At 43.0% G+C, this 17,209-nt stretch overlaps 1 protein-coding gene across 3 annotated transcripts in view; it reads left to right on the top strand.

The window, feature by feature from the left end:
* The window catches only part of RGS17 (regulator of G protein signaling 17), a 132,695-nt gene that overhangs the window by 82,555 nt on the left and 32,931 nt on the right, over window positions 1-17,209 (top strand). For all 3 annotated transcript variants that reach the window (XM_063441347.1, XM_063441345.1, XM_063441344.1), the window contains one exon: window positions 1,438-1,576. In XM_063441347.1, the coding sequence (XP_063297417.1) occupies window positions 1,458-1,576 (119 nt within the window). In that variant the 5' untranslated portion in view covers window positions 1,438-1,457. The remainder of the gene's footprint in view (window positions 1-1,437; window positions 1,577-17,209) is intronic.

Raw genomic sequence — 17,209 nt, 5'->3', positions numbered from 1 at the left:
GAGGAGAAGGGAGCTGACAGGAGCTGCAGGAGAGGTAAGTAACAGCTTCCTGCCAGCCCCCAGTCTGTATTATGGCAATGTAAATTGCCATAATACAGACAGTGACTCGAGTATAAGTCGAGTTGGGGTTTTTCAGCACAAAAAATGTACCGAAAAACTCGACTTATACTCGAGTATATACGGTAATTCTTTATAAATGGGTTTTAATTGTTCATATTTTGGTATTTGATTATTAAAACCCCTGTAGGACAGATTCAATGATGGCATTTAACAGACACATATTCATATTTTTCATTATTTTACTATTACGATAGGTTTACTTTTTCCATACTACTTCTATCTTCTCATGTACACAAAAAGGTTTTATTTTTTAGGCTATATGCACATCATAGCTGAGAGGTGGCAAAATATAAAGAAAGCAAACATATGAAAAATTAAAGTGGAATGTTTGCTTAGGGTGCCAATCATGCCTAGCAATAATTAGAAAAGTTAAAGCAGCTCTATCACCTCAAACCTACCTTTTCTCAATTGAATCTTCTTGTCTCCCTATCTCTCAATCTGTTCTTCTTTTCCGTTTTAATTTTTCTTAACAAAACATACGGAATACTTTTCCTTAAGTATTTTCTTTCACTTGACAAAAGTTGACGAGGCTAACTCCACTTCCTTTGTCAAGACAAATTTTTCCAGAATACTTATCTGCCCGTCACATCCCTCATGCTCACGTCGAGTCTGCCATGACCATTGTAGTAGAGGGACAAGTGGGTATGTGCAAAATCTGACACATGGAGGAGGAAGGACAGAGGAAGGCAGAGGTGTGATGTAACTGCTAAGCTGAGGAAGATGGTGGCACCAAAATAAATTAGAAAACAAAAGGGGAAAGGGGAGAAAACTATACACAACAAATACATTGTAGGGACAGTGAGGCCACAAGGAGTCCGAGAAATAAAAAAATTAAAAAATGACTGCTATTAAGATTCATTGTCAGAGATTTTGTTATGTTGATAAAACACCCTAGTAGACACATGTAAGCAACTGAATAAATGTGTGGATGATGTTATATAGAGGGGTTACCCTGAGGACGTCCTATATATATATATTTTTTTTGATGATGCTGTCCTGAGGAAAGTCCCGACCTGGGACTGAAACGTCGATACTTGAAGGCATCACAATTTGTTCTTTTATGTGAACAATAAAAGTTAAGTTGTAAACGAAGACCGTGAGTGCGGACCATCTTTTGGGTTATTGCTATATATTATATATTTTATTTTTTGGTACGGCTTGATCCCTGGTTATACCCAGCACACAATATGTATAGAGCTGTAAAATGTGACGGCACTAGATGCATTGCTAATATATTAAAGCCATACTGATTGTCAATATATATGGCTCACATCTTGTTGATTGTCCCTAAAATACATTTCTCGTGTTATTTCTTAGCCACTGAGGACGTTGCTGAAATGAGAAAAAGGCAGCAGTCGCAAAATGAAGAAACCTCTGTTGTATCTCCAGCTCCTAGTGGGAACCAAAGACCAAACACGTGTTGCTTTTGTTGGTGCTGTTGTTGCAGCTGTTCATGGTATGTTATGCTGTCTGTTTAGTAACATATTAAAACACATATGAGACCTGCACTCAACTCCCATCAATCCTGGGACTACAGTATTCAGCCATAGTGTACAAACAATATGTTCGCTAAGCATTATGCCAACCAGTAAGGTATATTGAAATAAGTAAGGTGTGTAGTACCATTGTATGTAAGTTCACCTGCCACATATAAGGGAATTGTTTCCAGCCATAGAATGCTGCTCTAATATGTATTTAAAACCCAGGGCAGCCTGTAAAATGCCATATAAAGATAAATAAATAAAAATGGGACTAATTTAACAGGGTTATCCACTAAAGCTGTCAAAACCATATGTTGCAGTACATGGATTTCAGACTGCAAAATCCAAACATTATTTAACAATGTCTGGAGTTTGTAAAACATGATCTAACCGATTTCGATTTGTTAATTTTAGTTTGTCCAAAATTGGAAGCCCATTATTCCCCATGGGGAATGAGTGAAGGTATCAGTACATGGTAACAATGTAAGAAGTTATCTGCGAAACTGCTGAAAGATCAAAATCAAGAAAAGGCCTTTTCTTAATTTTGATCTTTCAGGTGTTTAGTAAATAACTCCCTGTTTACATGTTTATTAATATCTTGGCCGGGATTTGAATCCTACAGGCCAAGATTTGAAGCATTAGGTCTGGATTTAATCCATCCGGTGGTGTTCAGTCTGGCTGAAATCAGGCTATTTGGGGTCTGAATTGCAAAAAAAAAGACATTGTCAGAGATTGTGAACAATGTCTGGATTTTGCAGTCCAATTGGCACCGTTCGGTTGCTAATAGTTTTGCCCCATTTGGTACAGGGCTATTTGGATATTAGGGAATAACCATGTAAGCGATTTTAGTATTTAAAGTCTTTTTTACCAGGCAATTGACGGTACATTCCTAATCCAGTGCATAACTACTCAGCACTTGCATATATATTTGACAAATTAACCCATTATCCTCCAACAACATCTAAGAGCTAACTTTTGATCTGCATTGCAGAACAATGCAAAAATCAATTAGCCATAACAAGCTCACTTTCACCAGAACTGGTTTTCACCCAGCAGACAAAACCAATTTCTCTGCTCGGCCCCCGTCTGCTTCTCCCCCCTCATATGGCAGTTGTCTGTAAAGACAATACCTCTCAGAATTATTTGTAAATGTATATATAACAATTATTGGCACATCTACTGTATGTAACAAAACTATATTTATGCATTATGCATGACATGGAAGATACTATGCATCACATATTTCCATTAAATGCTATGTTAATATTTTTAAATACAAATAATTTCATAAAGGAGAGAATTTTGTGAAGTAGAGAAAGAGTTAACAGGTATATATATATATATATATATATATATATATATATATATATATATATATATATATATCATATCACTTATTTTAAAAGAACCTTTCTAGTGGTAAAAAATAGAGCTACCATGAGTAACTCCTTAAAAGTTCCCTCAACAACAGATGTGTTCTGTTGTGTAGATATAATTTTCACTGACAATACTAGCTGTGTAGCACTATCAATAACCAATTAACTAAAGAGACACAGATGAGAATGTAACAGTTATTCTCTTGCCTTCAATATATTAAAGGGATACTCCATGCATATAACCATAACAGCTTGTTGTAGTGGTTATACTAGAGGTAAGCTGTTTCTTATTTTTTGAATTCCCTCCTTTGAGTGCTCAGTAATAAACAAACAAAAAAATAAAACCAGACTCCACCCCTAGCCACTGATAGAATTTGAGAAGCATTATTTCCCAATTCATCTATCCAGATATTTTTACACAGCACTTCCTATTAGTAATGTCATCTATTTTACCTTGAACATCTTAACAATATGGAATGTTATCCTGTATAAATTAGGTTATTGTAATAAACTTTTACACAATACCCCTTTGTGGAGACTACAAATAATTGCTCCTCTTGTTCTATAGATAAATTGACACAAATTGTTATACGTTTGGCATCTCATCCTATCAAATACAACAAACTCATTCCCTTTGCATCCTTTCAATCCACCAATGCCCTATTCCTATTCCAATCATTCATATTCTCAAATCTCCAAATATCATGGGTTCTTCACTTCATTTATATCTACACCTAACCCTTTTTCTTGTCATATTTACAACTATAGGCAAGCTGTACAGTTAACCCCGAAAAATCCAAGTGGCTTTCATTATCTTATAATATTTTATTACCCACTTAGGTCACAAATGCTTTACTCTACCCATTTAAAAATGGTTTAAATGTATGCATAATAATCACAAATTGTCATAATCGTATAGAGGTTCACTGCACATTATTATATGAGTATTTTATCACAGACAAAATTCACAAATGTACCCTTTATCTTCCACTAATTTTTGAAGGTGCTTGAGTCTCTAAGAAACGTTCATCCTCATATGGTGGAGTTGCACCCTCATTTCCTCATTCTGGAGGCAAATTCAATGGATTCATCAAAGCATATATGATACACATTTTTCTATACCATTATACCATTTTATTAATATATCTACACCAAACACCTTAAATTCATAGTACACGGGTTACTGGTGGCTAAATAAGAGATTGCAATAATACCTTATCCAAAATAATGGCCATGATAGACAGAATTAAGCCCAAAATAGAAATTATAGTGAATTGAAAACAGAATTAAAAATAAAAGCCAAAATAACTGAATTAGATAAACTTTTTAATTGAGCAATTTTGACCTGAAATTTGCAGTGCTCTCCTCAAAAAGGCAAAATTCTATGATTGCACCTGGTTGACACGTGTTTACTAGTGAATAGTTGTATGAAAAAAAAATTGTAACAGACCATAATCGATCCATTTAAATAGTGAGGAGTACCGTATTTAAAAGTCAGTATCATTCATGAGAAGTTATTTTTTTTTTTTTTATCAATGCCTTCTCTGTTTTTTTTAACGGATTGTAAGGAACGCATTAAGGCATTAAGGTTACAAGATAGTATTTCCTGTGTAAATGAAACCCAGACATGCTATGTTTTGTTGGGTCACCCATGAAATTGTACTCACATGATAAACTGGTGTTGCCATCATTGAAATATGTGATAAAAATACACAAAAAGCTTCTGTTCTTTTACAGCTTTTGATGCAAAAATATCTAAGATTTACATCCACATGGTCTATTTATAGTAGTCTTAAATATAAAATACACAATGCTAACACAGATACATCACATTGAAATATATTAAGAGGGTTCCCCTCTCTCATGACTATTTGGTTTTGCTGCAGATACAAGTTACAAGCTGCTGAGGGAGAGATTGCTTCTTGTGAGTGGCCATTTTTGTGAATGAGGACAGTCATATCGGGGACATGTGGAGTTATATATGGCACATAAGTAACTATATTCTGTAATACATTGTTTAGTTCATGTTACAGATAATCTCTAACTAATGTTTGCACAGGTTTACTGAAAATCTTAAAGGGTTACTCCAACCACTACAATAATTTGAAGTGGTCATTGTGGTAAGAATGGCCAAATTTACCCCGTTGCTGCTCCAAGGCTAGGTACTTCAGTGCACACCCTCCCTATATATATGCAAATCTTGGGGTATTCGATAGGATGCATTAATATGACTAGTTTGGGGTATGATGGTGAATGTGACTAGGTGGTTGGTTGGTGTAGCGGAATGCAGTAAGTCTGTCCTGTAATTTACCTGTGTAACTATATTCGTGCTGTGTATTCCTGTCTTTATGTATAATTTCGTATGTGGGTTCGGTAGTTCCATGAGAATGAAACTACCGAACCATTAGACCACCCCAGTGAGAAGTGTGCACCACGTTAAGCTAAGCGTTCACACTTCTCACAGAAACCGCAACTTAGGTCTTTATTGCTGATGCCTGGGTGGCCGCTGTTCGGTATACGAACCACGTGCGGCGGCCATCTTACGCATCAAAATCTCAGCGGTGTTCGGTCGTCGAGTGTCTGGAACTCAAATCGGACACTCAAACAACCGAACACCGTTGAGACCTCCAGAGCTCCGTAACTACCGAATGGAGGGACCTAACACCACCCCATTCGGTAGAAACCAAGTACCGAATGAGGGAAATGTAATGCAGGGGAATTTAGGTCTGGATGGCTAAGAATATTGTGTATTTCATCTGCCGAACGGAGACCGACCGCAGGGCCCAAACGTATGGAACCCTTTTCGGCTACCACCTCGTGTGCGGTCGGTCAAACTTCACCCTCCACCTAACTACCGAACCTGGTCCGATCTGGGTGAATTTTGGATATATTGTTCACCCAGATCAGGGCTACCTAGCGGTACCCTAATATTAATGTTATGTGTTGGTTTAGGGGTACATCCATGTTTGGGGTAAAACACTGTGTAAGTTAAGGGGATTATGAGTCACCCAGAGGGGAGGAGATGTGTGGGAGGTAACAGTTACAGTATTGGTTACTGTCCTAATGGATGTAAACCCCTCCCTTGCATGGGAGCATGCTTTATAAGGAACCCTGGAATAAAGATTGTCAGTTCTGCTCCTGGAACTGTGTGTCGTCCAGTTATTGGGATTGCTGTGGGGATACTGCTGTGTTATTTTTCCTGCTGGAAACTCTGCCTGTGGATTTACTATTGCCTTGTTCCTGAGCCTCCCTGGGATCTTTAGTGGAGAATAGCTGTGGGATATCAGTTCTCCGCTACATTGGTTGGCAGCGCTGGGATCCAGACTCACAAGGGAACAAGGATTAATGGAATACGGATGGAGAGTGACTATGCTAAGCTAAAAAGAACCACGCTAAAGGACTTACTGGAAGCAAGAGGGATTGCAGCAAGCAACAAAAAGAAAGCAACCCTCATTGCAGAAGTCATGGCAGAATATCAAACCGAGGGCAGGGCAATCCCTGAACAGCAAAACACATCGGATGAGTCAGGACAAGAAGAATTTCAAAGGCAAGTGCAATGTAGACTGGCCTTTTATGGAGGAACTGCAACGCCAGACATTATTTCCAGGACTATGACCGAGGTGCAGGAATTTATGTTGCGCCAAAGGCCACAACCATCCACAGTAAGGGACACAGCAAATACCAACAGTACAGAGGGAAAGACAAAAATTCCTTACCAAGCTTTTAAAAACTATGTGGAGGCGGAGGAAGACATAGATGCTTTCCTCCAAGATTTTGATAGACTGTGTACCTTGCATAAGATCAGTACTGAGGATCGGGTACCTATTTTGGCTGGGCGGTTGTCTGGGAGGGCAGCAGAGGCTTATAGAACTGTACCAGATGAGGAGATCCGGAACTACAGCCGAGTAAAGGAGATTATATTGGCCCGGTATGCCATAACACCAGAGGCATACCGAAGGCGGTTTCGAGAGTTGAAAAAAGCAGATAAAGACTCACATGCCGAGTGGGCTTGTAGGTTGCAGCGGGAGGCCCTTGGATGGGTGCAAGCCAGCAAGGCCCGATCCATGGAAGATGTGATACAAATGTTGCTCATGGAACAATTCTATGATGGGGTAAAAAACTGATGTACAGGAGTGGGTAAGAGACCGCAACCCTGCATCCCTCACAGAGGCTGCTAGGAAGGCGGATGAGTACCTGGATGCGCGCAGGTCACAGAAACCGGTAGCCCCAAAAGTAACGATGAAATCCTTTGGGGGAACAAACTACCCCCCTGTAGCACCCCGACAGCTACCACCACCACCGCCTGCTGTACAACCACGTTTCCGTCAACCTAGCTCCGGGCCCTGTCATCACTGCCAGAAGTGGGGGCATTACAAAAGAGAATGCCCACAACTCCGAGACCGATCCTCATGGATCCGACCGGGACCACCACCACCACCGAGAGCCGCTGCCCATCACTACCAGGGGGAGCCACCAGTTGCTTATGGCTCCGTGGTTCCTGTCACCACCATAGAACAGTGGGAGGTACTACACGAAGCTAACCCACTACAAGCCCATGCCGATAATCGCCAGCACCACAGACAGACGGTATACCTGGAGGGAAAAGCAGTACAGGGGCTCCGAGACTCCGGTGCCACTATAACCCTGGTCAAAAGCCACTTGGTCGCTGACAAGGCTAAGACTAACCAGACTATAGCAGTCAGGGTTGCTGGGGGAGCCATCTACAGGCTGGACACTGCGAATGTCCATTTACACTGGGGAGCGGGGTCAGGGAATGTGGAAGTGGGGTTGATGCCCCAGTTACCCGCAGAGGTGGTACTGGGAAATGATTTGGGAAAGCTCACATCAGCTTTTGTGCCCCAAACCACAACCACTGAGGAAGCACACCCAGTGGTCACCAGGCAACAGGCCCGCAACCAAGACTACAACACACAGGCGGAGGTCCAGGTAAGAGAACCCCCCTGGTTCCCTAGGTCCCCCCCTGACGAATTTGCAGCAGAGGTGATAACTGACCCCACCTTGCAAGTGTATAGAGATAAAGTCACCTCTGACCACCCTGGGGCAGAGGGGGAAAGATTTGTATGGGAGGGACAGCTGTTATACCGGGAGTCAGACAAGCAAGTAGCTGGGTCAGACCCGATTGTGTTAAGACAATTAGTGGTACCACAGAGGTACCGAGCCGAATTGCTGCGGATAGCACGCGACATTCCGCTATCCGGGCATTTGGGGGTTAGTCGGACCAGATACCGACTGACACAAAATTTCTTTTGGCCGGGGGTTAGCCAGGAAGTACGGAAGTATTGTAACACCTGTGACACGTGCCAGAGGGTGGGGAAGAGGGGAGACCGGCGGAAAGCAAAACTGCATCCGCTACCGATAATTGAGGAACCCTTCCACCGAATAGCGGTAGATATCATAGGCCCCCTCCAGAAACCTAGCCCTTCCGGCAAGAGGTACATCCTCACGGTGGTAGACTACGCTACCCGATATCCCGAGGCAGTGGCCCTGACAAATATCCACGCCGAGACAGTGGCCGAGGCCCTGATGCAGATCTTCTCCCAGGTAGGGTTACCTAGGGAGATCATCTCGGATCAGGGTACTCAGGTTACTGCAGAGGTCACCCAACAACTATGGAGGCTGTGTAATGTTAAGTCCATTATTAGTGCCCCATACCACCCCCAGACCAACTGGCTCTGTGAAAGGTTCAATGGCACCTTAAAGCAAATGCTCCGAACCTTTGCTGAGACCCATAGGGATTGGAAGCGATTCCTGCCGCACCTCCTCTTTGCTTACAGGGAGGTGCCTCAGGAATCAAGTGGGTTTTCCCCATTTGAGTTATTATTTGGTAGGAGGGTAAGAGGGCCCCTCGATCTCATCCGAGAACATTGGGAGGGAGACCGGAGTGCAGACGGTACCCCATTATGCCATATGTGTTGGCACTTCGGGACCGACTGGAGGCCCTAACTAAGACAGTAGGAGAAAACCAACAGGCGGCCCAGACGCGTCAGCGTACGTGGTATGATCGGGGCGCTGGGGACCGTAGCTTCCAGGTGGGACAGAAAGTTTTAATTTTAAAACCTGTCCGACATGATAAGCTGCAGGCCGCCTGGCAAGGCCCTTTTAAAGTCGTGGAACAGAGATGTGACACCACTTATATAATTGGCCCCTGCACAGGGACTGGAGGGCGACGCATGCTCCATGTGAACATGCTAAAGCCCTACCGGGAACGTTCAGAGGAGGTGACAGCAATTTGTGCACCCAACTCCGACGAGTGTGACAGCCTTCCCCTCCCCGACCTGCTGGGGGATGGGAGGCTGTCTGGGGATTTAGGAGAAGTTGCACTGGGAGACCGGCTGAGTCCACAGGAGCGTATCGAGTTACAGCAGCTGTTGCAAGAGAAGCAAGAAACTTTCTCTAACGTACCTGGATACACTCCTCTGGCCACCCACCGGGTGGAAACCCCAGGGCAACTTCCCATGCGTCAGACCCCGTACCGCATCCCTAAAGCGGTACGGGAGAATATGCGCAAGGAGATTGAGGAGATGATTCAGCTAGGGGTAATTGAACCCTCGGATAGCCCCTGGGCTTCTCCAGTGGTCCTCGTACCAAAACGGGACGATACGACCCGTTTTTGCGTGGATTAAAGGAAATTGAATGAGAAGACAGTATCCGACGCTTACCCTATGCCTAGGATAGATGAGTTACTAGACCGGATGGCCAGAGGTCAATACCTTACCACTATTGATCTGTGTAAAGGATATTGGCAAATCCCATTGGCCCCGGACACCATCCCTAAGTCCGCCTTTGTCACCCCATTCTGCTTGTACCAATTCAAGGTCATGCCGTTTGGGATGAAAAATGCGCCGGCTACCTTCCAGCGGATGGTGGACCGCCTCCTAGATGGATTCCAAGACTATACCTGCGCATATCTCGATGATATTGCCATATTTAGCAATACCTGGCAGGAGCACTTGGCCCATATAGGAGCGGTTCTAGACAGGATCAGGGAAGCCGGTTTGACCTTGAAACCAGCTAAATGTAGCATTGGGATGGCCGAGGTACAGTACCTGGGCCATCGAGTGGGCTGTGGCAAGCAGAAGCCGGAACCAGCCAAAGTAGAGGCTGTAGCTCAGTGGCCTACCCCTAAGACTAAAACCCAGGTATTAGGGTTCCTAGGGACAGCAGGATACTACAGGAAGTTTGTCCCCAATTATAGTGCCCTGGCCAAACACCTCACTGACCTGACCCGTAAAAACCTTCCCCGCCAAGTAACCTGGACCCCGGAGTGTGAGCAGGCATTCCAACATTTGAAAAATGCTCTTGTTAATGCCCCTGTCTTGGCCGCTCCCAATCCAACTAAACGTTTTCTTGTACACACAGACGCTTCTATGTTTGGATTGGGGGCAGTACTGAGCCAAGTCGGGGCCGATGGCGGAGAACATCCAGTGGCTTACATCAGTCGCAAACTATTACCCAGAGAAGTAAGCTACGCCGCCATCGAGAAGGAATGCCTGGCTGTGGTGTGGGCCTTGAAGAAGTTGCAACCGTATTTATATGGACAGGCTTTTTCCCTGCTCACGGATCACAACCCGTTAGTCTGGCTGAACCGGGTGGCTGGGGACAATGCCAGGCTGCTGCGCTGGAGTTTGGCGCTGCAGCCTTTTGACTTTAACATTCAGTACCGCCCGGGTAAGCAAAATGGAAACGCTGACGGGTTGCCACGACAATCTGATCTGGAGAAATGATCCGTGAGCACCCCGGACATCCCCAAGCCGATCCGTGTAGGATCAGACTGTGTATGCCGGCTTGTGGGCAAGGGGGAGCAGTGTAGCGGAATGCAGTAGGCCTGTCCTGTAATTTACCTGTGTAACTATATTCGTGCTGTGTATTCCTGTTTTTATGTATAATTTCGTATGTGGGTTCGGTAGTTCCATGAGAATGAAACTACCGAACCATTAGACCACCCCAGTGAGAAGTGTGCACCTCGTTAAGCGTTCACACTTCTCACAGAAACCGCAACTTAGGTCTTTATTGCTGATGCCTGGGTGGCCGCTGTTCGGTATACGAACCACGTGCGGTGGCCATCTTACGCATCAAAATCTCAGCGGTGTTCGGTCGTCGAGTGTCTGGAACTCAAATCGGACACTCAAACAACCGAACACCGCTGAGACCTCCAGAGCTCCGTAACTACCGAACGGAGGGACCTAACATCACCCCAATCGGTAGAAACCAAGTACCAAACAAGGGAAATGTAATGCAGGGGAATTAAGGTCTGGATGGCTAAGAATATTGTGTATTTCATTTGCCGAACGGAGACCGACCGCAGGGCCCAAACGTATGGAACCCTTTTCGGCTACCACCTCGTCTGCGGTCGGTCAAACTTCACACTCCACCTAACTACCGAACCCCTAGTCCGATCTGGGTGAATTTTGGATATATTGTTCACCCAGATCAGGGCTACCTAGTGGTACCCTAATATTAATGTTATGTGTTGGTTTAGGGGTACATCCATGTTTGGGGCAAAACACTGTGTAAGTTAAGGGGATTATGAGTCACCCAGAGGGGAGGAGATGTGTAGGAGGTAACATTTACAGTATTGGTTACTGTCCTAATTTATGTAAACCCCTCCCTTGCATGGGAGCATGCTTTATAAGGAACCCTGGAATAAAGATTGTCAGTTCTGCTCCTGAAACTGTGTGTCGTCCAGTTATTGGGATTGCTGTGGGGATACTGCTGTGTTATTTTGCCTGCTGGAAACTCTGCCTGTGGATTTACTATTGCCTTGTTCCTGAGCCTCCCTGGGATCTTTAGTGGAGAATAGCTGTGGGATATCAGTTCTCCGCTACAGTTGGTTGATAAGTGCTGGGAGGGGAAATGTCTGTGTATATGAGCATGGAGGCTGCTTGTGGTTTTGCGTTTGTGGGGGGAAGCTGCTTGTGATGTTGTATGTTTGTGGGGATGCTGCTGGTGGAGTTGTTTGTTTCTGATGATTATGCTTGTGGGGTATGTGCATGTGTGGGGATGCTGCTGGTGGTGTTGCTTGTTTCTGGGAGGCTGAAGGGTTACATGTGTGGGTTGAGGCTGCTTGTGTGGCTGCAGGTGTGGAGGAAAATATGCTTGTAGGGTAGCATGTGTGGGAGGGAGGCTGTTGTTGCGTGGGTGGGGCTGTTTGCGATGTAGTGTGTGTTTATGGGGATAGTGGCTGTAGTGTGTGTTTGGGGATATGGGCATTAGGGTTTGTTTGGAGGGAAATAATATAAGCTATAGTGTGTGTTTGGGAAGAAACTTGGTGCTGCAGAGTGTATGTGCTGGGGGATAGTGGCTGTAGCGGGAGGATAGGGGCTATAGTTAAGGCATAATGACTACAGTGGGTGGGGATAGTGGCTACATTGAGTGAGATATAGTGGCTACAGTGAGTGTGAAAGGTGCTATAGTAAAGGGGTTCTAGTTGCGGATAGGGGCTGTAGTGGGTATAGGAGCTATAGTGGTTGATAGTGGCTGTAGTGGGCAGAATGGGCATCATCTTGAGGTCAGTAGTGAGGGATACTGGCTGAGGACATAAAGGCTTGTGAGAAGCCTTTGATTGGACCACGAGGCCCTAGTGATGTCGAATTTGGAGTGGAGATCGGATTGTTGGATTACATGTAAGTTTTAAATGCATAGAATTAAAAATTATTCCCAATTATAAGAATAAAAACATTGACACTATTTTATGACATAAACCACTCCAGGCACCATGACCACGTCAGTAATTTTAAGTGGTTGTGATGCCTATAGTCGTATGTGCAGCATAACACTGTGAAATTGCTGCCGGAGGCGTAACTTCACCCCTGGCAGCATGGTGGGGCATCATCAACCGGCCCAGAGCAAGAGTTCTAGCCTTGCTAATGTGCAAATTTAGATGCGCATATACTCATTCATTGGCTGAGGTTGGTCAGATGATCCTCTCAGCCAACGAATGATCGGCAGACGACAGGATCTACACCTGGCTTTTGCAGTTCTGCAGAAGCTTAATGTCATAAACTTTACTTCATAGGAGTCCATGAACACGGCAGGACCAGGTAAGAGGGCAAACTGTTATAAACCAGTTTTTCCCATTACCAGAGAATGATACAAGGGTACTGTTATTACCATAACCACTACAGAGGGCTATAGTAGTTATAATGGTTGAAATAACCTTTAAAAATGCTCTTAAAGGGACACTATAGTCACCTGAACAACTTTAGCTTAATGAAGCAGTTTTGGTGTATAGAACATGCCCCTGCAGCCTCCCTGCTCAATCCTCTGCCATTTAGGAGTTAAATCCCTTTGTTTATGAACCCTAGTCACACCTCCCTGCATGTGACTTGCACAGCCTTCCATGAACACTTTCTGTAAAAAGAGCCCTATTTAGGCTTTTATTGCAAGTTCTGTTTAATTAAGATTTTATTATCCCCAGCTATGTTAATAGCTTGCTAGACCCTGCAATAGCCTCCTGTATGTGATTAAAGTTCAATTTAGAGATTGAGATACTATTATTTAAGGTATTATTATTATTATTATTATTATTATTATTATTATTATTATTATTATTGCCATTTATATAGCGCCAACAGATTCTGTAGCGCTTTACAATATTATGAGAGGGGATTTAACTATATAGGACAATTACAAATAAACTTACAGGAACAATAGGTTGAAGAGGACCCTGCTCAATCGAGCTTACATTCTATAGGAGGTGGGGTGTAAAACACATTAGGACAGGAATTTGCACTCAAATAAGGTGGGCTGCCCTTTAGGAGAGGGCAAGAGACAGGTAGGTAGGGGTTAGTCTTGGAGGCCATAAGCTTTCCTAGGTAAATTACATCTGTTTGAAAGTGAAACCAGTTTTTTTTTCATGCAGGCTCAGGCCCTGGGGAGATAGCGCAGCTAAGCGGACAAGGGCACATGTAGGAGTGTGGGGATAGATGCATGGGATTGGTTGGGAAGAGTCTGTGGGTGTGATTATGTTCTGTGTAAGACAGTGTGGGGGAGGTCTTACCTCAGTGCCACTTGGGATTCGGGCCAGCAAACAGCTTCCCTCCCGCCCACCCTATACTATATTTTGTCACAGGTAGCCGGGGGTATGTCCTTGCCAATTGAGTTTGAGGTTATGTTTAAGTAGATGGAATGAGATGAACAAGTTTTTTAAGGTCTCAAACCTCCCCTGCTCTAAAGGTTTAACTTTAGGTTGCCTGAGGTCTCGTGCCCATCGAGCGTGGATAAGGTCGGCTGATGGCAGGCATTGGAAGGATTTTTTATGACGAGGGGGGAGGTGAGAGGGAGTGGTGATTAGGAACCACTCCATGTTTTTATTGGCAAGGACGGTTGGGTCACTGTATAACACTATGGGTGGAGTTATATATGTATATATGTTAATTTATGCTTATTTATGTCTAATGTTTTGGTTACAGAAAAGAAGAGATTCAATAAATAAAGTTATGGATGTGTTATGCAGTAATTTAGTTGTGATAATAAATGCTGTGGCCTGTTTCATCCATACTAAGTGGTCTGTCGTTATTGGGGGGTTTAATGGGGTTAGAATTTGTTCTAGGCTGCATCGCGAGTCCCCACTACGTACATACAAGGCCCTGGGGAGATAGCGCAGCTAAGCGGACAAGGGCACATGTAGGAGTGTGGGGATAGATGCATGGGATTGGTTGGGAAGAGTCTGTAGGTGTGATTATGTTCTGTGTAAGACAGTGTGGGGGAGGTCTTACCTCAGTGCCACTTGGGATTCGGGCCAGCAAACAGCTTCCCTCCCGCCCACCCTATACTATATTTTGTCACAGCTAGCCGGGGGTATGTCCTTGCCAATTGAGTTTGAGGTTACGTTTAAGTAGATGGAATGAGATGAACAAGTTTTTTAAGGTCTCAAACCTCCCCTGCTCTAAAGGTTTAACTTTAGGTTGCCTGAGGTCTCGTGCCCATCGAGCGTGGATAAGGTCGGCTGATGGCAGGCATTGGAAGGATTTTTTATGACGAGGGGGGAGGTGAGAGGGAGTGGTGATTAGGAACCACTCCATGTTTTTATTGGCAAGGACGGTTGGGTCACTGTATAACACTATGGGTGGAGTTATATATGTATATATGTTAATTTATGCTTATTTATGTCTAATGTTTTGGTTACAGAAAAGAAGAGATTCAATAAATAAAGTTATGGATGTGTTATGCAGTAATTTAGTTGTGATAATAAATGCTGTGGCCTGTTTCATCCATACTAAGTGGTCTGTCGTTATTGGGGGGTTTAATGGGGTTAGAAGTTAGAATTTGTTCTAGGCTGCATCGCGAGTCCCCACTACGTACATACATGTCAATCATAGCCAGGGGAGGTGTGGCTAGGGCTGCATAAACAGAAACAAAGTGATTTAACTCCTAAATGACAGTGAATTGAGCAGTGAAATTGCAGGGGAATGATCTATACACTAAAACTGCTTTATTTAGCTAAAGTAATTTAGGTGACTATACTGTTCCTTTAACATCACTATAAGGGATATACCTCTGTCTGGAGTATTGGTTAAGAAATTAATGTACATAAAGAGAAAAGTACAAAACCCTTAAAAAAAATAATTTTAAATGGCTGTATACAATGCTCACTTTGAGTGCTGCATACAGTGCGCATGCTAGTCTGGAGCCACTAAATATGGCCCCAACTAACAAAGGGAAGCCCCAAGTACTGATTGATAACTTGATCTCTATTGAGTGAACAGGGTTAAGCCTGCTGACACCAAAACATGTGGCACGCAGTCCTAATCACATATCTAGATTTAAAGTTTACGTTCTCCACACATATGGAATGTAAAAAGGTAATGGGGCACTTCAGGATTTTTTTCCTTCTTGCAAAAATTGTGCATCTGACATCATACAGACAAATTGGGATTCATTATTGGTGCCTATTGTGTTCCTTTAAGTTTGGCACGTAAATGCACTGGTAACATTTTTTATTTCCTTTATTGTAATAAAGAAAGGTCTGTATCTACATTTTATGCAGTAACAAATGCAATCTTTAATACTATTTTTGTAAATTTACTTTGTTCATTTTTGTAGTGTTTACAGTTGCTAAATAACAGAATATAGTGAGTTAAAATCAATCAGACATAATTATTCAAACTTGTTTAATTATAAACAGATTAGAAGCTGTTGAGCTTGATGATATGTAATTTATACTGATTTAAAATTTATCTAACTGATTTTGAAAACTTAAATTATGGACTTAAAGTACTTACAGTTCAATTGGACTTGTAAGCTGTTTTTAATACTACAAGTATTTTATATATATTTTAATATAGTAATATTAATCTGTAAATAAAAATAACATTGGAAGGGAAATTAAAAAAAAAAATCATTTTAACCTCAAAGCTTTACATTTTCAGAGCCATTTGTTAAACTGAACATTGTCTTACGTATGTGTGTCCTATTGGATAGCCCCATCAACAGAGAGAGCACTGTGTCTAATTGGATGCATAAAATCTAAGTGCACCATTCCATGAACTTGATATTGGTGATGTATGTAATAGATATTACCTTTCAACCAGTGTTAATTTTGACAGAAAATGTCAATTTAGTTTTAGTCATAGTCTTTTGACTAAAAAGGCATTTAAGTTTTAGTCGTATTTTAGTCATTTGAATTGTTTTAGTTTTAGTCTAGTTTTAGTCGACTAAATCTCCAGTAGATTTTAGTCCGCACAACTAAAATCCAATGGGTTTAGTTAAAGCCTCTATTTATCTATATTTGCGCCTTTCCAAGCCGCTCTCTGTCTCTTTGTGTCCTCCCAGCCACTCTAGATGACTCTTCTGGTTTTGTGCTGCCCTAGGCATGACAAAACTCAGGCACCACTCCCCCCCTCCATTTCCAAATCTCTCTTCCTGACAGACACAAGCCCTCACTGATGCATACACTGACATACACTCACTTACAGATACACAGTCATTGTCACACACTGTTTAACCAACACATACTTTCACTGAAACATACACATTCACAGACATACACACTCACTTATTCACATTCACCGACAGGCACAAATATACACTAACGGACAGACACATACACACTCACTGACAAGACACACATGCATACTCACTGACAGATGCACAGTCACTCAGTGTCTCACACACACACACACACACACACACACATATACTCACTGACAGATACACATACTCACTGACAGGCATATATACACTCAGTGTCACACACACACACCTTCACTG

The sequence above is a fragment of the Pelobates fuscus genome, chromosome 2, assembly GCF_036172605.1.
Source record: "Pelobates fuscus isolate aPelFus1 chromosome 2, aPelFus1.pri, whole genome shotgun sequence".
Taxonomy (NCBI): Eukaryota; Metazoa; Chordata; class Amphibia; order Anura; family Pelobatidae; genus Pelobates; species Pelobates fuscus.
This window is presented reverse-complemented; position numbering and strand designations above follow the sequence as displayed.